Here is a 22029-nt window from a genome sequence, read left to right on the forward strand (position 1 = left end):
CATTGTTATCTTTCTTTTATTTTAACCATTCCTTTGATAAACTTTCAATCAAAGAACTAATACAGTCAAGTCGAAAAAGAGGTTTGTTTAGGTCATAAATAATATAAGAATGGAGGGTCATACAAGCAAAAATGTTCAATGTAACCTTTTTCCAAAATTTCATTGTTTTTCTGCCCTCTAGATACTGCTATAACATCTGATAAGAAGCATCTACTCCACCCATAAATAAAATCATTGTAGTTTCTAATGTTTTTGGCTTCTCTCATTGCTTTTTGACTTTCTCTCATCTGCTGCAACTACATCAGTAGATAAGACCAAAACCTGCTTCTTTTGACTTTTTTTTTGTCAATAGCCCAGCATAAGTATTGCTACCTTTACATAAATATCTTTTCTCATTTATATCAATCAAACTTTCATAACATTTCAGCAGTAATACCTTGATGATTTGATCTTAGCATACCAGTTAGGAATGTACATTTAGAATACAAAAATTTGGCCAGATTCAGAGTTGTACAAAATTGATCCAAGAACACATGAAATCCTTCGTTCAGTAAATTAGCAGCCTCCTAAAGCTTCACTACTACAGTATAACTTAATCTTTTTTTTTTTATATCTTTTTTATCTTCCTTCCTGGTACCCTTGTAAGTAAAAAAATTAATGCACTGATGGGTTACTGCAACACACAACTTCACATCCCATCTGTGATGTTTCTTAGGCAAATACTGAAGTAACTGAGAGTGAGCTTTGGTGCATATCATATTCTCATCTACTGATAAATTCTATCTGGGAAAGTAGTGAAATTTGAAAACTCTGTTTGCATGTTCAACTAATGGAGCAAATCTTGCACAAGGGTCATTATTACATTGCCTTGGTTTTGGTAGGCTTATTGTATCACAATATGAAAGAACTGAAGAATTCCTTGAAAACTGTTGTGTATAAACATCCTCCCAAATCAAAGGTTGTATTGGGTTGAATTATTCCATCAGTAATTATAAATTGTTGGTTTCTTGTTTATTCCTATATTTATCAGTACACCAATAAACGCTTCTATTTCTGAAACAGTAACTGGTCTCCATTGTTTTGCTCGACTATGCTCTTTCAGTTTGTTTTTATTTGCATTTAGAAAATTTTCGGCATACTTATTAGTATATCTTATTATTGAATCTAGAAAGCCAACAAAAAATATATGAAAATATAAAAGTGGTGGCGAGTTTCATGGGAGCGGTGTTTTTTACTGGGCTGTTCTAGAAAATTACAATTATGTTGGAAGCCGTCAGTGTATTCTTGGACAACTTCCCATTCAGTACTGTTGTCCGATTCAGTTCTCAGTTTGTTTTCCTCAAGACTAGGTAGTTGGGGCCTGCCTCTAGGTCTAAAATATGGGAATAAAATGATTTTCACCATTATATCTACTGTCATCTTCCAATTCAGAAGACAAAAAATGTTGAAAATTATTTTACGTAATCCTGATGTAGCTGGCTTTGCTAAATTATCCTCAGGTGTGTTGTCAGGATCACACAATGTGTGTTATCTACAACTGAACAACTACATGAACTAGCTGAACCATTCTCAATATTAAAAACATCACTCAAATATTCTTCTTCTTATATGTTTCTTATCGTATTATTGCTTAATGGCAACCTGCAATGCTTCATATTAATAATATAAAAACAAACTATGGTATACCATAAAATTACAACCTCACTCGCTAAGCACAAAGACCGCCAAAAACAAAAACAGTGGTAAACATCAGTGATTAGACTTCGTGAAATATTGATTGTTATATCAAAAGCATAGGATTTTTTCCTGATTCAAAGTAGTATGAATTCCTTGGAAAAATGTGGTAATTTTTATTTTTTATGAATTTTTTTAGTGACGTCCATATATACAGACGTTATGGTTAGAAAGCAGATGTCCATATATATATATATATATATATATATATATTGACGCTGGCACTTAACACTCAAAACTTTGACTACTGTAAAAGAGGATGTAGTCATTTTAAGGGTTAAAGAGCAGTGTAATATCACTTTTATGTAGTTTATATGTTTGTAGTATGTTTGGTTGTATGATTTCTCCAATACGATGAAATAATATTTTTACTTTCTCTGAATTATCTCTTAATTACCACTTGCTTTAACATACTAAAGCCAATTATAATATCTCTTGTCGGTTATAACATATCCTTCATGCAGTTTTTTTCTGTTTTGGCTGGTAATTTTTATATACAATATTATCTGTTTTTCTTATAACCTGACCTTCCTTTTCTATTTTTCAATGTATATTGTCTTATATTCTTATAACATTTTGTTTAGAACTAATGAGGTTACTTCGAGGGACATACCGACATCTGCGCCTTCAAATCCATTAACTGCAGTTGGCTGACACTGACAGTGTTTGCTGTTACTTAAAAGCAAGACTTCTTTTAGTAATTTATAAACTGTTGAAATGGCTGTGATACATTGGACCAACATAACCTTATCTGATAGTATTAGACCAAGCCTATATTTATCGATATCATTATTACAGGGTTTGGTGCTTATTTATTTATATTGTGTGTAGAATTTGGTGAGTATGATTAAATTCATTCCACATCGACTTAAAAAGAGCAAAAAAGTTTTTGACTTAATATTTTTCAATTTATTGTAGTCATTATTGTATTAAAAATGCATATTAACCCTTTAATTCCTCAAATAATGTAAATTATTGTGAAGTGCATTAAATAGTTATTTAAAGGTAATATTTATGTTCAGGTATGTTCTGTGTTTATTAAATCATTAATCATTAAAAAGTATTTCACTTTTGTTTTATTCATATTAATATTAAATAAGTTGTAGAATAATGAAAAAGTAAGTATTGGTAGTTGAGATAGTATTTATGAAATATCAAGATTTTCTTTTTTTGTTTTATTAATTATTATTTCTATACAAATAGAAAAATAATGAGTGCCTTGGATGACATACAAGAGTAAACAAATTTGGTCGTTGTATATTACTCGGTAATTCATCACAGTGCTTATACAATAAAATTGTACTATTGATGTTACAGGTCACATTGCATAATAAGCTTTTGTTATTCATTAGATTTTAAACTTCACAATTGTTTTATTATTATTTATTGGTGCAGAAAGTATTACTGAAGTATATTTCGTGAAATAAACACAGTATCTTGTTACATATATTAAAGATATAATACATAATATTTCTTACTTATCAAATTTTGTGTTTTAAAAGTAAATATTTTCTAATCAAATGTCATCTGCTAGTCAATTATGTATTTGTTAATGCATTAAAAGTTTTATCTAAAAATAATTAAATCTTAACTGAAACTCTGAGGCCTAATTCAATAATTTGCCTAATTTAATTAAATAAAAAAATTGTCAATTAAAAGAACATTAAGTAGGTATTTTTTACATATTTTGTTTTGCATGTTATCTAGTATAGGTAAAATGTTACCAGTTTTTAGTTAATTCCGTAATCAGCAAATTCAAACAGATTGCATAGAGTTGTCAGGAACTAAGTAAATTAGATTAGTAGGAACTAATTAAATATTGAAATTTACAGTTATATAATTTGTTTCAACATATGCTGAACTTCACTGTAAATACACTTCTGTTGGATTCACTGTGAGCCTGCCGTGTTTATAATATATTCATTTATTACCTACTCTTCAATAATTTAAGATCATAAATACATTATTTGTAGGAGTTATAAACAAATCGACCTTAGGTTTTTTTAGGTAACCCTTTTATTAAAAAAAAAATAGACTTTTATTGTGTCTTTTTATGGATACCTACTATTTTGGTTGAAAGATAGTATCAATGTTTTATTTATTTCTTAACGAATGTTTTTTTTTTAATATTTAAAGATAGTTAACATTAACTCATGTTTCTTGTTTTTAGACCATAATTATGCTGTGTTAATTAAGTATTGCTGCTTGTTTTGATGATTCTAAAAAGTGTCTGGGCTCAAACAGAGTATTGAAGAATTTATATCGCCTAACACAGAGCTTTAGTGTAAGCTTATGGCTTTGCAATATATATATATTTATTTTATTTGTAAAATTATATTACTGTTATTATGTGACCATGGATTGAAACAAAATTAAAACAACCAATAATACTGATTATGGTAGGTCAAAACTCTACAAAGAACTATGAGTTATCATAACTTCTTTCTTGCAATTTTAGGTTAGTGACATATTTTCCCATACAGATTTTAGACAGTATATCTACTGATTTGTAATACTTTGTTTACAGAAAGGAGTATATGAATTTGTTGTTTTACACTATGTTTCTTACAGCTTGTAAAAGTACTTAAGGTACAAGTATTTTATAGATACTTTTATACTTTATTTGGGGGTTCCTTTCAGTAATTGTATTCATTACACAGATAATTCCTGTGGTGAACAGAATAAAGATTTCACTTGTAGACATAAGTATCAAATTTCAGTGGGCTTGGCAATTTGGTGTGAAGCAGTTTATTTTTGGCCTAATGAGGAAATAATAAAAAAAACCACTTCACACCTCACTTTATTTGATAAATTTTGCATAGATGCTTGTTGTTCTTCATATTGGCTATGCTATATTTTGGAAGTGACTTATCATGTTAACTTGTCTATAACTGTTGTGGTTTAGTTATTAAAAATAATTATAAAAAACTTTAGTATTTAAATGTATTTGTTGTAATTTAATGTTTTTTTTCTTAAAGTTGTTTGAGTTAGGATAGTTTACATGATTTAAATGTATTTGTTGTAATTTAATGTTTTTTTCTTAAAGTTGTTTGAGTTAGGATAGTTTACATGATTTATATTTAGCAAATATGTGAATAAAAAATAAAAGCCTTAGATTTTGTCAATGTTAAAATTTCACTGAAATATGTGAAATGAAAAAAACTGAGTATTAATTTTGCAGTAACATTAAAATTTGTTATATTTACTGAGGTTAGGGAACTGAAAATTTCAATAAATTAAAAATATTTGAATCATAATTCAATTAAGTTTACAAGTTATCCATGGATTGTGCTCAAGTTTGATGTTAAACTTAGATATTTCTAACTGTAGGTAAAATATAGAAAACAATTGCCAGCATATTTTTCAATCAGCAGTAAAAATTATTTTCATTATCAGCATAATCCAGTTGCCCTGTTTTGTGCCTTAATTTTTTATTTCTTTAATAATTTTTTTTTAGAAATGTAAGTAGGGTAAGAAACAGTTCTATTTAAAATTATAAAATACATAAAAGATCATTTTCATTGCATTATTACTACATCCAACATTAATTTGATTGATAGTATATGTCAAAAGATAGAATAAATTTAAATTTATATGTTTTTCAAGTAGAAGAGGTAAAGAAAGCACAGAAAAATTCACCTGTTAGAAAAAGGAAAAATTGAAGCCAGTGAAATAATGAAGACTCAATTTCTCAGATTCATTTCCTAATAAATTAAATAGACTTCAGTATTACTTAAACAAATTTTAATAACTTTCTTAGTTAACTGTTCAATGAAAATTTGTGTTTTCTTTTTGCAATGATGTAGTTATCTGCTTATTCACTTGATACATCTGTAGACATAATCCAAAAATTCATTTATTTATCAGTTTCCTTTCAGATTAATATTCCTGATCAAATGCTAATTATTTTATTTTTATTTTTTTCTTAACACTCCTTTTCTTGACTGCTGTGCTCTTTATTAAGACATTTTTTTTGTCATCTTTAAATCTCACTGTAACCTTTTTAAAAGTGATTAATTCATATTCATAGTTATGTAAGATTATTTAATTTAGGTGTTCACTCTTAGGAGATAGAAAAGTCAAAATTTCTCAAGTTAAAATTTCTCTTTTATGATACATTACTTCAAAAACTACTGGCTCTACATTGCTACAATTTTTTGAGGATATTATCCCTATGATCTTTATTTACTGATCTATAAACTTTCTCACCCTGTAGAAAAAAAATTAATTATTTATGTTTTTTGGAATAGTCAATATCACATTATTTATAACTCGTAATGTAATGCAATTGTCCATGCTAACACTTTTTTAAAAGAGAGGTGGGCAAGGCTACTGTAAATTGTCTTGATTGCTTTTATTACAATTTCTGGGATAATATTTTTAGGATAGTGTGTATATATACATACATTCAAAAAATAACAACTTAACCAACAAATACGGTAGTAGAAAATCTACAAAAAACTAATACCAATAGTCAACTTTTTTGCGGGATCCTGCATCATCAGTTTGTATACATTTCTATAATTACATCAATACATAAAAAAAAAAAAATAAAAACTTAAAAATTTAGAAAACATAAATACTCCAAAAAATCTTTTAGTCAGTAATATTATGCTTACATTGTGGCAAATGGTCAGCCACATTAGACACATCTCTCTTTTTGTGTTTGCAAGTATTGTAATGTTCTATAAACCTTTTTTTAAAAGATTGTTACCAATATAAATTCTATTACATTTAATTTTATATATTTCCCTTAAGTCATCTCGATCATTTTTATTATTGTTAATTTCTTAAATATTTTATACTATGGTTATTTGGTTTATATGCTTTTTTACATTTATTTTTATCATACACAATAGTAATTTTTTGTAATATTTTATTCTATGATTGTATTCTAAGTAAACATCATTACTGATCTCTGTTATTTTCTTATTGTAATTTTATAAAACTATCATGGTACTTTACGCTGTTTTTATATACTTTTCTATAATTTTATCTTTGAAAACATTAAATACTCCTATTTGTTTTATTTCATCTATTTATTTTTTGAGTTTATTTTCATTGTTTTTTGTATAATGTATAATCTCTAAAAATCAGGCTTTTATATGTATTAATTTTTTGTGACCATGGGTGATATTGTAATACTATTCGTTATGGATTTCCTCCTATAAACTGATGTTTTTATAGTATTTTATGTTTATTCCAATTTCAGAATCTAAAAAATGTATTTTTCTGTTCTTTTCCATTTTGCACATAAATTTTAAATTTTCATTATAATTATTAATTTTATTTAAAGTGATCAAAATGTTTGTTATTTATAATAACTGGATTATATATGACCAAAATATCATCTATATATCATATCCAGTAGTAAAAGTACTTGGTATGTACTCAATATACCATGAACTATAATACTTTCAAAATTTTGTGTTAAAATCTTGTACGTAATCGCAGATGTAGGTGATCCCATAGGTAATCCTTCTGTGTATAAATAATAGTTCTAATATTCAAAATAATTTTGAAGACAAATATTCCTTACAGTGGTGATAAGTGCATTATTATATTCTGGGGTTTCCTTTAAATTATTTTTTATTATTTTATCAACTGATATATTAGGGTACATGTTCATGAGATCATAACTTACCATTTTAGTATTAGAGTTAGCTTTAATAGAATTTAACTTATTTATGACTTTGTAACCATTTCTTAGACTATTTTTACATTCAACTTCATTTTTATTTTAAGAATTTTAGCTATAAAATATGCAGGTGCTGTTTTAAAATTTATTAATGGTCTTATATGATTATTTATTTTATGTAGCATCGGTAATCCAGTAAGTTTTGGGGATGATGGTACATATGGATATAATCTTGAGTGATAACCTAATTGATTATCATAATTAAATATTAGTTTATATTTAGATATTAAATCCTTTATAATTTTTTAATTTGTTTGTCGGGTCTTTTATCACTTTAAAATCATTGTCTTCAATGTAATTATCCATAAGTTCTTTGTACTTTTTTCATACATAGTAATTGGTGTATTAGTCTTGTCAATTTTAATAAAATTAAATCATTATCATTAAGCTTATTTTTTTATTTTGACGACATTTAATTTTGTTTTTTAATAATATTTTTTATATTATGGCTAATTATATTTCATATTTGATTCTTATTCAAGATATTCATTCTTTCAATGTTATATTCTGTATCAATAGTGATATTTTTAATTATATTATACATGTTACAATCATTTAAATTTGAAAGAATTTGAAATTATAGACTTTTCTTTTTTAGTCATAAAATATACTAGTAAAGTTCTTAAAATTGTTATTTAATCCTGTTTCTAGTTTTTGATATCTATTAAATTACTATTATGAGGATTAGATTTATTAAAATATCTCTGACATAAATTTTTGTATTGCATTGTGATACAACGCAATAATTTTGTTATTTGTTGATGTAATTATAGAATTGTTTACTGACTGATAATTCAGGATCCCGTGAAAGTCGACTATTGGTATTGGTTTTTTTTAGGTTACTATGTTTGATGGTTAAGTAGATGTTTTTTTAAAAATATAATTAGCATAATGGTCAGTATGTAGATGAATTGTTTGAATTTTCAAAAAAGTTACGTATAATTTGCCTTTTTTGTAGTTTACAGGTAAAAACACCAATTAATCGAACATAAATGATGTTTTAGGTGTTCATCTATGGATGTCTCATGCAACACATCACCAAAGCACCCCATAGTATTAAAATAATTAGTATTATCTCTAATAACATTTTCATAATTCTCTTCTAATTTATCAATAATTTTATATATTCAAACAGTGAAGCCACTAGTATTTCTTTTCTAACCTTTAAGTCTTGTTCCCATTTGTTTCATTTGTGTCCTATGCATTGTTTCCTTATTTTGCATTATCATAAAATTTCCTTTCCCTCATCATGTAGAATGCTTTAGAGTTCCGATTCCTTAAATGCTGTACCTACTGGGGCTCCCTATCAACAAGCAAACAATGAAAAATTGTTATTACCCAGTAAACTCCATAATATGACTTGTCATTTCATCATTTTTTTGGTATTTATTCTAATTTGTTTCTTTCTCTTGTTCAATTATCATTGCTAAAGTCCCTTTACATACAGTATTAAGAAAGGACAAAAAGTCGAAAACCTTTCTATTCTCTATACCAGTAACAGAAATAATAACATTATTTGATTTTAACATGTGCTGCTTTTGTCATGACCCATTGAATGCAACACTATTATCTGTATTACTTTACCTGTGTTTACTTTAATAGGTTCTTTGCTGATTTTCATAAAATCTTATGCTACTGACTGAAAGACTTTTTTCTTTAACTAGAGTATTATGTTTACTAACAGCTATGGTGGGTTGCAGTAAATTCAGTATCAATTTTCCAGAAATTCACTGTTTATTTTTTTTTTAAATATTTAAAACAATTTTCAAGCTTTGTGTAAAATATCAAAATGCTCCAAATTTATCAAATGTTAAGGAAATGAAATACGAGTGAAAATATTTTCTTAATTTTTTTCAGCAATTCTTTTTTCTTTAATTTCACTATGATTTAGGCAAAACTGGTCTCATCTAGATTTATAAGAGTGGTTTGTTGCTGGAAAGTTATTATATAATGAATTAAAATAATCAGAAGTACTTTTAGCTTAATTAAATATACTCTTTAAATTCTTGAAATTCTTCCTTTAAAAGGCGTCATTTTAAACGATATACTTTTGATAAACTAAAGTCATATTTTAACATCTTTAGAATTTTAAGTTAAATGACCATTTCTTATTGAATAGTATTCTGTAAATCTCTTCCGAATATGAAGGTGACTGTGTTTATGCACATATGTTTGAACTATACTTGCAACAGAAAAGCAATTTATTTATAATATAAATAAAATTTATAGGCTTAATTACAGTAGCGGATAGATAGATAAAACTTTGCCTAGAAATTTAATAAAAAGTGAAATCTTTCCTTTTTACTCTGACATTAATTGGGATATATGAAACCTAACATATTATTTCTTGTAAAAGCAAAATATTTATCTAAGTTTATATATGATTGAAAAAATAAATTAGGTTGTGCTTACTTCGTTAACTTGAAATTAGTCAAACAAAAACAGGACTTCACAAAGAACTCTTGAGTTTACAAGAGATCGGGTTGCTATAGTATGATTGGGTTGAATAGTAAGTATGTATTGTACCTATTAACAAATTATGTGCAATTATATATTACATGCAGTGATGAGCATGAACTCATAGACCTCAAAGTAAACAGAAAGATTCAAACAACATATGCCTTAGTTAATTATTCGTTATGTCTTAAACTATTTTAATATGATTGTTTAAAACAATATACAGCAAAATTTAACAGTCATAATAATGTAATTAATTAATCTAATTAAGTCATTTCAGCATGTAATTAATTGTTTTAAATGCTGAAAAATTGTGTATCTTAAAGAATTAATTGTAATTTTATTTCACATTCTAAACCTCCAGTTATTAAAAATATAGTTTCTTACTTTTAGTTAAAAATCAGAGATAAAAAAATGACTTTATGAAGTAATCTAAAGTTGTATATTATGATCAGAAAATGTTTACCCGTGAAAAATTTGCATTCATTCATTCATTCATCATTAACATATCTGCTACCAGATTAATCCAAAACTTTACTAATAAGATAAAAATCCTTTCTGAATCTGAATCTAATAATCAAATTATTTAAGAGTGAAGGAGAACTGCATTTACCTTCTTGAGGCAAGTTTATGTGTTTTACTACTCTATGCATAGTACAAAATCTTATTATTGACTTCCTATTTTAAAATATTATTATTTAAATTTTGGAGTTTTGCTAATGGAAATTATAAAAAAAAAACTGGTCATATTTTGCTGTGTACTTATTTACTATTAAAATTAAAAAAAAAAACAATTATAATTAGAATTTATTATTAATAATGAAAATGTATGTGAAAGAATAATTTTTCCTGGTTCGATTATTTAAGTGATCATATGAAATTATAATAAATTACTAAGTAGATTTTAGATTCGAGAATTTTCTTTTTTATTTATTTGAACTTTTTTTTCATTTCTACTTGATTTAAGTACATATATCTTAATGTATTGAATTATATACTGTATTATGTAAAAGGTTTTGTTCTAGACCTTTTCAAATATCTCTTACTTGTGCCCATTACTATATTTAATATCTGCTTTTGAAAGAACAGATACATCATCTATTTGTGCATGTTATTTTCCTTTTTTTAATATGTTTGAAAAATGACAATTTTCATAAAGATGAAAATTAAAATATAAGGAATAATTTGTTTTTAATAAAAAAATTAATGTATAAAGTTGATCTGTATGTATTCAGTTATGCAGTATAATCATCACAGTAATGAAGTTACTTCAATATGTATTTTTTTAATAAACAGTAATTATGAATAATAAGAATATCTATCTGAAAGTGTATGTATATACTAATTGTCGTTTCACAGAGGAACTGATATTTAATTGTTTAGTGGAAAGTGATGTATATGAGGATTAAAGGGTTTTTATTTTTTAAATAATAATTAAGTATATTTATGTATAAGAAAAAAACAATTCTTTTTGACTCTTTGTTTTCCATTTCATTCATTACGTTTATTAAAATGTGATATGACTTAATTAATTATTAAATATTATTGACCTTGGTGTTTATCAGTGTATATGTTATACATATACATATATATATATATATTAATTTATTTAAGTGTTGAAACAAATTGTATGTATTATTTATACCAAATGTTATTTGTTAAATGTAATTTATTATAGTTCAAGTGTTATAATCAAATTAGTTTAAATATTTATAAAGTTAATTATTTACACTTAGTTTAAATTGGCTTCTATTATTATTTTTATTATAATTCTGTACTATATATATAAAATTCTAATTTGGGTAGTATATGTACATCTTTTCTTGCCATTATTATTTTTTCCATGTCATGTTATATGTAAATATGTACTTGTTTTATCTTGAAAAAATACATTTCTAAAACTTAGTAAAAATTACTATAGTTTCAAAAATGTAGCTTAATATATACTCCGTAGTTGTGTAAAGATAACATGTAGAATCAATGGTATTCTTTTTTTTATCTTGTCAGTAGTATTTTAATATGGAGTAGAACATGGTTATTATTATGAGAATAGGTTTAGTATTCTTTGTTATAATTTATTCAGTGTTGTGTATTTATTTATTTATGTGCTTATGATGTAAAGACATTAAAAATTATGAAAGATGTTTATAATTGGATTAAGGTCAGGTGATGATAGGTGGTAGAGCATTTTGGCTTTTTACACTAGTGCTATAGCATAGAGAGTAAAAGTGTTTGTGTGGGAGCTTATTCTTCCATTCATTTTTTCTCTACTTCTTGTTATATTAAGCTAAATACATTAAAATACAGATCAGAAAATAAAATCCAGGGTGCTATCATTTTCATAACAGCTAGATGGAGGTAGTAAAAAATTCTTTTCGGTTTGTTGATAAGTCTAGTAAAATGTGATAAAAGAAATTTTTTAAGGTTATTGAAATAATTCATTTTTTAAGTGTGGAATTGTGCTTTCAGAATATTTTTTCAGATTATTTAGCTCCTTTAAAGGTGTGAATGGTGAGTAATAACTCTTGAAAAGGGCATTTTTTAGAAGCATGATTCAGTGCTGCAAAAAGTGAATAATTTTTTTTTGCATAAAAAAATCATATTTGATTAAGGAGTTAATATATTTAAGTAGTTTTTAAGATATTAACAACAATACTGGTTACACCATTGGAGAAGGTGCTGCTAATTATCTTCAATTAGTCATTTGAAAGGAAAAGTTACAGTATTTTGATAGCACGTAGTTGAATACTTTATAATTTTATGTGCTATGTTTCATTACGACTTCAACAAAATAATTACATTGTTAAGAAATCCTTTCATATTGATCAGGATAAATAAAAAAAAGTTATGAACCTGGCTTGCATCAGCTTTGAACTTAGATCATAAAATTTTAATGATTGTCAGGCCATAAATTATAAAACCTATACTTTTAATCCAATATTAAGGTCTTGTATCAGTATATTCTGAAAACCTTTTGAATGTAATGGGATTGGGTTTAAAATGTGTGTATTTATTTAAATACTATTTCTAATGAATTAACTGTAAATAAACCTTTTGAAATTTCAGCCCTTAAGTGGATTGGTTATACTTAAGTCATTTTTGTCTTCTTTATAAGAATTGTTGTTAAAATTTCAAATTGTATAAATTACATAACCGCACAATTCCTTTGTAACAAGGTATAATGTTTTAATATTATTAGATTTGATCTGTTGACAAAGTCGTACAACTTCTTGATTTCAGTGAATATTAGTGCCTTTATCTTTCTTCTCTGCGTTCTCTCTATAGATGTGAGACTCCCAAGTGATTTTGTAACTGGCCAGTCTCTCCTGATTATCTTAAAAGTTTTTAAATGAAGACTAATATAACACTAAAAGTAGTGAGAAAGGAGAATGAGGTTAGCTCCTATGAAAAATGATACTATGTCATGGTTAAAGTAGACATATTTATGTTTTAAAAGTTGTTGGTTTGTTATATGTTTATTAGTATTTCTGAGTGTCATTTATTCAGAGTAATGATACTAGCATAAAAATTATGTAAAAGAAAAGATTATCAAAACTAATTTACTAATATTTTTATTCCTTTTTTATGTTGTTAGTACAAGAGGTTAGGTAAACAATGATTGGAGGAGTACTGAGAAACCAGTGTATAGGTAACCTGAATTTATTTTATATAATCTTGAAAGTAATTTATGGCCCTAAATTCTTCCCCCCTCTGTAGTTGCAAATAAAAACTTTGAGTCAGATTTGCATAATGTTATATTATCTCTTATAATAAAAGTTTTATAAGTAATTCTAAACTTGAAGAAAAGTGATTTAATGAAAATTAATAAAACTGTTAGTAAAAAGGGATGTTTTGACATAATTTTAAAAGTTAATAGTGTACCATATTATTAAAGAAAGTTTTTATTTGCTAACTTGCAATATAGTCATAAGCATGACTGCCTCTTTAAAACTACAATTTGCTGTTTGATAATAGGAAAAGATTGAATTTAGGCATCACTGATTTATTGTCTACAATTAAACATATTATTTATAATCTGTATTCACACTCAACTGTGTTAGTACAAGATATTTTGTTATATAACTGAAAAACTTAACTTTTTCTTTGTTTTGGATAGTAAAAAAAAATAAACTAAATAGTCTGTTTTTTGTTTTTTATTTTGATAGAATTTGTTTAATTCAGAACTTATGTTTTTAATAAAAGTTTATTCAAGATTGTCAGATTTGTTTTTATCTACATCTATTGGATTAATTGATTTCCTTTATTATAATTATATCAATTTTTTGTCATATTTTTAGTTTCTTTAATTATTTTTGTTAAGTATTTTATTTTTACTCATAATTCAAAAGTGCCTTATTAATGATTTTTATTTTGTGGATTCATTAGATGTTACCTTCTTGCTTTAATTGTCTATAATAATTAATTACAATCAGTAAAGCAAAACCAGTTAAAAATTTCATTCCTTATATGTTTAATATGAAATTATAATTATTGTTTGATGATGTTTGCAATGTGACTATTTAATGAAAGAAATCATGTTGACAAAAACTATCAGGACTGTATTTGTAATTTAACTTAGAATATACTTATTAGATATAAAAGATTTTTTTATTGTCATTGGTCATTTTAGTAATTTTACCTATTCATTTGATTCTGTTCTGTATTAATCTTTGATATTATATTATAAGATTTGTCTTCCTTTATGGATTTTACCATCAACACTTCAGATTTTATAATTATATATTTTAGATGAGTTCAGGTACAGGCTATATAAACCTTATTGTTTCTGTTGGATTATACTACCATTTTACAGTTAATTTTAAAAACGTTCATTTCTTACTTTATCAACTCATTTAATTCTCAGTATTTTTCAGTTAGTTGTAATCTATGATGCTTCTTTCTGGGTTTCTTATTTGTGTATCACCCATAAAACTATTTTGCTTATCACCTATAATAGTATTTCTTTCCCTGCTTCATAAACTAGTTTATTCAATATCTACAAGTATACTGAAAAATGAAGTTTAACTTTAGAATGTTGAATTTCTTCAATGCTATTTCATAAAAATTTGATACCCTCTTATTTTAAATATTTTTATTGATAAAATATAATTTTGTCCGTTGAAAAAATAATTTGGCCAAATATTAAAGAAAAGAAAAATACTTAAAGTATCATCTTGTTTTCTCATTAATTCCTGGTTTATCTCATCTTATTTTACAAAAAAAAAAATCTTATAATATTATCTTCATTATTAATTTAGCGAAATTTCAATGGTTCCATGGTTTTAGCTGTTAATCAAAACAAATTATTTCCGTTACAATATATGAAAACAATCGCACTCAAATTCTGTCATCCTTAGATTAATAAGATAGTAAAGAAATTTTAATGCGTGTAAAGTTTTTTCTGTAATCATGCGCTAAATGCTTAAAATAGTTATATATTTTTTTAAATTGCACCTTCCTGGTATTTTATTTTTATTGTAGCTATATTTCTAGCTATTAATTCCTTTTTTTCTGTATTTTTAATCTTTCCTTAAATTCTTATACACTTTTTATTCTTCACTATCAAACCATTTTTAAGAATACAGAAATGCAATGTGCTATAATAGGTTTTTCTTTCTTTTAAAACTAATGTTATGAAAATTTCTATAAGCCTATGATTTTTCTGAAAACTTCTATGTTTCATGTAGTATATTCTTTACCTCAGTTTCTATTCTGTAGATATCTTAGATAGTATTTTGGATGTACGAGTCATAACTTTTAGTGTAGTAATGACATGTTTGTCTGTTGCTCCTGCTTTCTGTAGAATGGTCATTTTTTCCCTTTTTTCTTAGAAAACAACATGAAATTTTTGGTTCCATGTTTTAACTGGGGATTTCCAAATGAGGGTCCAGTATCTGTATTTACCATTGTGCTACATATTGTGATATGATCTACTTATGTACAGCAGTAATATAAACAAGTCTTAGCATATATTCTAATTACTTTTGATTTCACATCAGTAACTTAATTCTGAATCACATCCATTATGTAGGCTGTATTTTAATTGTCTCTTTATAAATAAACTTTTGTCATAAACATTTTTGTTTATCTCCAAACTTTTAGTTTTCATAACATTTGTTTATTCATTATCCTGTATTTTTGTATAAGACACAAATCATCTCAATTAAACACATTAGCAGGATTAGTTTTGTGTTAGCCAAATGAAAGTAGATTGTGTGATCAGTTCATACTTTACCAAGTTTTTTAAGTTTGTACTTTAAGCAACCTAGTAAAAATGAGTTCTGTAAAATGTTTGCATTTATTTATGGTCTGTGAAAAATTAAAAGTTATTTGCTTAGCTGAGGAAATCAGTAATCGGTTGCAGCAGGCCATAAAGATGATATTCTGGAATCATGTATAGGCGATTGGAGAAAGAAAAAAGAGAAGTCTATAGATAGTAGTAAAAAAAGAAGAGCATTTTCCAGCAGAATTCATTAGTTTCCTTAAGTAGAAGAGCAGTTTTTTTCTTACATTCAAGACATACACAAGCAAGGATTTTGCTCTTTCAACAGAAATGACACAATTAAAAGCCAGATAAATCATGATAGAACATTAAATACCAAATGTTAAAGCAAGTTTAGGATTGTTTAATTGTTTTATAAATAGTTATGTACTATCAGTGTGTATAAGGTTCTATTTAATGGCAATTTAATTCTAAAGTGCAAACTTTAGTATTTCATTTTTGTTGTACAGAAAATAAATAGAAATCAATTGAAAATTTTACATGTTAACTTTTCCCAAAAACCACACCATTATTTTGTGCACATCTTACACAAGGGTGTGTTGTTTGTGAGTAAATACAGTAATTATTTTATTGAATTCTGAGCGGACCTCTTATTTTTATAAATTTTAAATACTAATTTGTATAATTTATTTTTGTTAATATTTCATCCAGAGAAGGTGGTATTCTTATTTTCTGTCCTGTATTTTGTACTATCTTTTTCTTTAACTTTTTAAATGATTACAAATCAATTTTTTTATTTTCTGATTTGGAAGATTCCTCTGAAATCTTCCAATTTTTTAAATTGAGATCATTGTCAATATCTTACTCTATTCAATAACATCTTAGAAGGTATAACGTACTCAGAATGAATAATACACAGAACCTTTTATATTAAATAATCATTTATAGGTCCTGTGTATTATTTTCATCTATTATCTCTATTTTCTCTTCTTAAAAGCATTTTTTTTTTATTTACTACTGATAGTAATATATTTTGGCTTCGTTACCCCAAAATCTTTTATTATTCTATATGGCATATCCATCTTTACTGTTATTTTCTTTTCTGGTTCACTTCATTTCTCCTTCAACCAATCTCCTTTTTCATATATATATTTTATTCACAATTTCTTACTTATCTCTCATAATCTGTAGTTTTCTAAGTAATTGTTATTTGCCTATCTAAAGTTTCTCCTGTTAAAAACGAAACTTCCTTTAAAATTATTAATTTACTTCTTACATGTATACTTTTGAAGTGATTTTTAAAAAAGATTGTTAAATCATAGGAATTATTAATATACATTAGTATTAGTCATTAGCATAATTTTAGTATTTTGTAGTACATCATAACGCTAAAATAGGTCATAAATCAAATTAAATTTACACGTGCTGAATTCTATAAAATTTTATGAATTAGTATGTTACTTATGATTGACGTTTATTAAATTGTTAAAGAAAATTCAGTGTAATATTTTATAGAAAATTCAAAAAAGATTTCTGTAGATAATTTTTCATTTTTTAGATTTTACTTCTTAATTTTACTCAAAAGTTTAAGATGAAGAGAGTGAATGGTAAAGCCCAGTTCCATCCTGTAAATCACTGTTGTTGATAGGCTTTTAAGGAATTGGAAGTGTTAAAATATTTCTTAAGGGATTAATTGTATTTGAATTAGCTGCTAGGTAGTGTCGGTTATAAACATTTTTTAAGAAATATAAAGGATACCGAATTTGTTATTGATATTGTTTGCATGAATTTGTGTGAACTTATTCTTTGTTTGGTCTGTTCTCATGACTGAATATTTCAGTTATATGTGACAATACATTGACAGTCTACCAAAGCAAATCAGTGAATCTAGTATTGTCTCAACCAATGAGATGTTTTATTATGTTCAATGTAGACTTCTTATGAATTACAAATATGAGTACTTACTTTCCTTCAATTTCTGATGGTTTAATAAATGAAAATTTCATAAGGTTAATTTTTTATAGCAAGAAAGCAAGAACTTTACTAGAATCATTACTTTTTAGTATAAAACATGAATAAACAAATTACTTTATTGTCACATGAGTTATAGTATTCATTCCTTTTTATCATTTGAATAATTGTTTTACTCAAGCTAGTTGTGTTATATAAAGACAACTTATTGTACTTTTATTAAGGCATTTGAGCAATTAGTTTTTTTTGTTAATTTATCAGTTGTAGTGGTGAATTCTACTGAGGACATCTTTTATAATTTAGTGTAAATATATGCATACATACATAGTTTTTTCATCTTTTCTTTTATAATTTTAATATTGTTATGAATTTATTTTTATAATTTCTTAATTTTAAAAATAATAACATTTTATTATTATTATTGTTCCTCTTAAATTAAATAATTTTGTTTGAGAAAAAACAAGAAAAGATAATCTGATGTATATTGATAAAAAATAATTCATGTCAATTTATAACATACAGAATCATTCCAGATTGCACAGCAATCTCTCAGGAGATGATTCTGTAGCCAAAAAATAAGAAAAACGCTCATATAAACATTGGTCATATAAAACATAGGTTCCTGTTTCTTGAGTTTCAGCTTGCAAAACATTTAGTCCTGCTTTCTACACCCTCTGTGAAATTAAAACGTTCTAATTTTCATGGGATACAAATAGAGGGGTAAATTCGGAGCTTCCTTATGGTTTTTGATATAAGAAATTGAATAAAAGTGGTCCCAGATCTATATCTCACTTAGGTTTTAAAAAACTGTTGTGAATTACCCAATTCTAACAAGATTGGGTAAGATTAACAAGACTAACAAGTTCATCCACTCCCAAAGGAGTTCACTAGTATGAGATGGGGAGATTGACGTAGCTATTTTACTGTTCTGTTTCGATCAATTCATTGCTTACTAAATGTGTTAAATGATTCATCACACCAGAAAGTAGTGAGCAGGTGTGCCATCCTTGAAAAATCACATCTTTCTATTTGCAAACGGAACATCTTGTAATAGTTCCACTAGATTTGTTTGCAAAAAAATGCAAGTAGTGCTATCCATTGAGCCTTGTCTGCAAGAAAAAGGGCCTATGAGATTATCACCAAGAAGGCCACACTACACATTAAACAATAAAGTGCGTTGGAAATGACTTGTGGCAGTCTCATGGAGATTTTCTTCTGCCCAAGTGTTAGTGTTTTGATAATTTACAATGCCATTCATCAGTAATTAGAATATTACTTAGGAAATCAGGATGATGTTCACATTTTCTGATTAACCATAGACAGAATTTCATCTTCTTATCAAAATCAGGTTAATAGCTCTTGTACACGTGTTGTGTAAAGTGTATATATTGTTGCTCCCGTGTAACGTTCACCACACACTTGATTGGAAAACATGAAAGCGATGCAACAACCTTCTGGTGCATGAAGTGGGAGATACTTGTACTGCATTTAATATTGCTTCTTCAGCACTGACATTTTTTAAAAAACATTTCACAACCAGCATCGAATTGTTGTGGTTTAAGCATATCTGTTTCTCGAACCTGCTTTCCAAAGCTCAAATGTTTTACGTTCTGGTACTCTGTGATTAGATAATCTTCCTGACATTCAACTTCATTCATCTTCCCGGCACATAGCAACCAGTCCATTTTTATGTACTTTACCATAAATTAATAACATGTTTGCCAACTCTCCAAATGAAAACAAATTTGAGGTATCGCCCATTGTGAATGACTGATTGAAAAATAACAGCACTAACATCACTCAAATGAAAATTCAAATTTTGCACACTAAACTTAATTGTTGATCAGTTGTTATTGTCACCCTTTGAAAAAATATTTTAATATGTTTTAAAAAGATGTCTTTCAAATTTTTTTTTCAGTACTTGTATTTTTACTTAAACTATTCTGTTTAAAATTGTATCACTTTTCCAGTCCACTTTGTGTGTTTTGTTTCTAATTAAAGTTGAACTTCTCAAATTTGTGTTGAATTTTAATAGACATTATTTTAACTAGACATTTTTACTTGTTTGTTGGTAAATTAACAAAGTTATTTTATTCTAAACCTAAAAAAGTATATTTTCTGACAAATCATTTTTGTGATTTATCCTGTTTTTCTTAAAACCTAATTGAGATAGAGATCTGGGACCACTTTTATTCAATTTCTTAGATTAAAAACCACAAGGAAGCACCAAATTTACTATCCAATTTTATCCCAAGACATTTGTACAGTTCAAAGAGGGAGCAGAAAGCAGGGCTAAATCTTTCACGAAACATGAACCAATATTTTATATGAACTTTTTTTTTATTTTTTGTTACAGAATCGTCTCCCAAGTGATTTTCGTACAATTTGGAATCATTCTGTGTATCTGTATATTAATAATTGTCAAAAAAGTGGATTGTCAAAAAACTGTGAAATCAATATTTATTATTTTTTTAATATTCATATTATTAGTACTCACGGTAATCTTGAATGGTAGTTATTTGATGTTTTATTTTCATGCTACTAAAAATGAGCTTCCATTTTTTTAAGTTTGAAGTTCTTTGATGCGTTGTGGTTATTTGTCATCTTTAAGATTGTATTATAGAACATATTCATACTGATATCTTACATGAATATTGTAGTGATTTGTGCTTTTTTAAATTATTAAATTTTTTTTAGAATTTTAAAGTAATTATATTGTACTTTTTGTACAAAATCAAATGTTTTAATATTTTTAATATTACTGGTGGCAGTTGCTTTATTTGGAAGACTATTTGTTATAATTTTTTATTTCTTGTCAAATGACAAGAAAGAAGATTTTTTAATTCTTTGGCAAATTAGTTTTAGAACTATTGTGAGTTAGAACATTTTAAGTTTATAAACCTTTTTTAAAACAGCTTAAAATGTTACCTTAGACTTGGAATTTTCAAATACTTTGTTAAAAAATTATCTTTTATTTTCAATTCAGATATGTTATTAAGCCTGTACAACTTTGTTTCATAATCTCAGTCATCTTTTACATTTCCATCACTAACATACGTATTTTCCATTTCATCTAAACCAAATTTGTTACTTATAATATATTTCTGTATCTTCATTATCAGAAGAATTCTGAAATTCATTCCAGAAGTAGGTGAAGTAACAACAAATAGAGTACAAAATGCGTTTATGAACAATCTTGTGGAGATGGCAGCTTGAACATGACATTCTGTATTTAATGTTACTGTTTATTTCTAACAGCCGTGCAAGTAAAAATTGTTAATAAATATGTTGTAGCCGTAGTCAATACAATATCTGTAAACCTGTGTGTGTTGTGAATCAAACAAAAGTTTGGACCGTAAGTATACAAGTGTACCACCAGAGACCAATTTTACAGAATTGTACTGAACAAAGGGTATTAATGTAGCAGGCAATGTATCTCTAGTTAGTTTATTCTTAGATGGTGCCACTGAAACACTAAATTGAAATAAAAAATAAAATTATAAATGTAATCTAACCAAACTTAATTTACGCTCACTTCATTGGTTAATCAAGTTTAGCGAGCGAAGGTTAAGTTTGGTTAGATTATATGTATAATTTTATTTATTTTCTTATTTCAGTGGCTTCATCTAAGAACTACAGCAGTAGATCGCCTACTATATTAATACTGAACAAAGCATTTTATACTATAATGTAGAACTTTCCCATATAGTCAGTCATTAATAATTTTTATAAATTTTTATGCAAAATTATTAACACATTTTCTTAACAATACTACTTTTAGCCCATGTTTTAATTTATAATAACATCTATTTATATATCTTATCTTGCATTAAGTTTAAAATTATACATTATCAGAAAATGAGTTTTATTGTTGATAAGCTGGCTGGAAGGCTTGAATACAGGTATACAATAGACTGACTGATATGAAAGTATTTAATAATTTTTC

The 22029-nt window shown here is 26.2% G+C and overlaps 1 protein-coding gene across 1 annotated transcript in view; it reads left to right on the forward strand.

Annotated features, from left to right (window-relative positions):
• The window catches only part of LOC142320584 (phospholipid-transporting ATPase VA), a 142795-nt gene extending 139998 nt beyond the window's left edge, over positions 1–2797 (forward strand). Inside the window, exon 22 of the mRNA XM_075358544.1 lies at positions 2319–2797. Within this exon, the coding sequence (XP_075214659.1) occupies positions 2319–2388 (70 nt within the window). The 3' untranslated portion in view covers positions 2389–2797. The remainder of the gene's footprint in view (positions 1–2318) is intronic.
• The last annotated feature ends 19232 nt before the right edge of the window (positions 2798–22029 follow it).

The sequence above is a fragment of the Lycorma delicatula genome, chromosome 2 (assembly GCF_047948215.1).
Source record: "Lycorma delicatula isolate Av1 chromosome 2, ASM4794821v1, whole genome shotgun sequence".
In the NCBI taxonomy this organism is placed as follows: domain Eukaryota; kingdom Metazoa; phylum Arthropoda; class Insecta; order Hemiptera; family Fulgoridae; genus Lycorma; species Lycorma delicatula.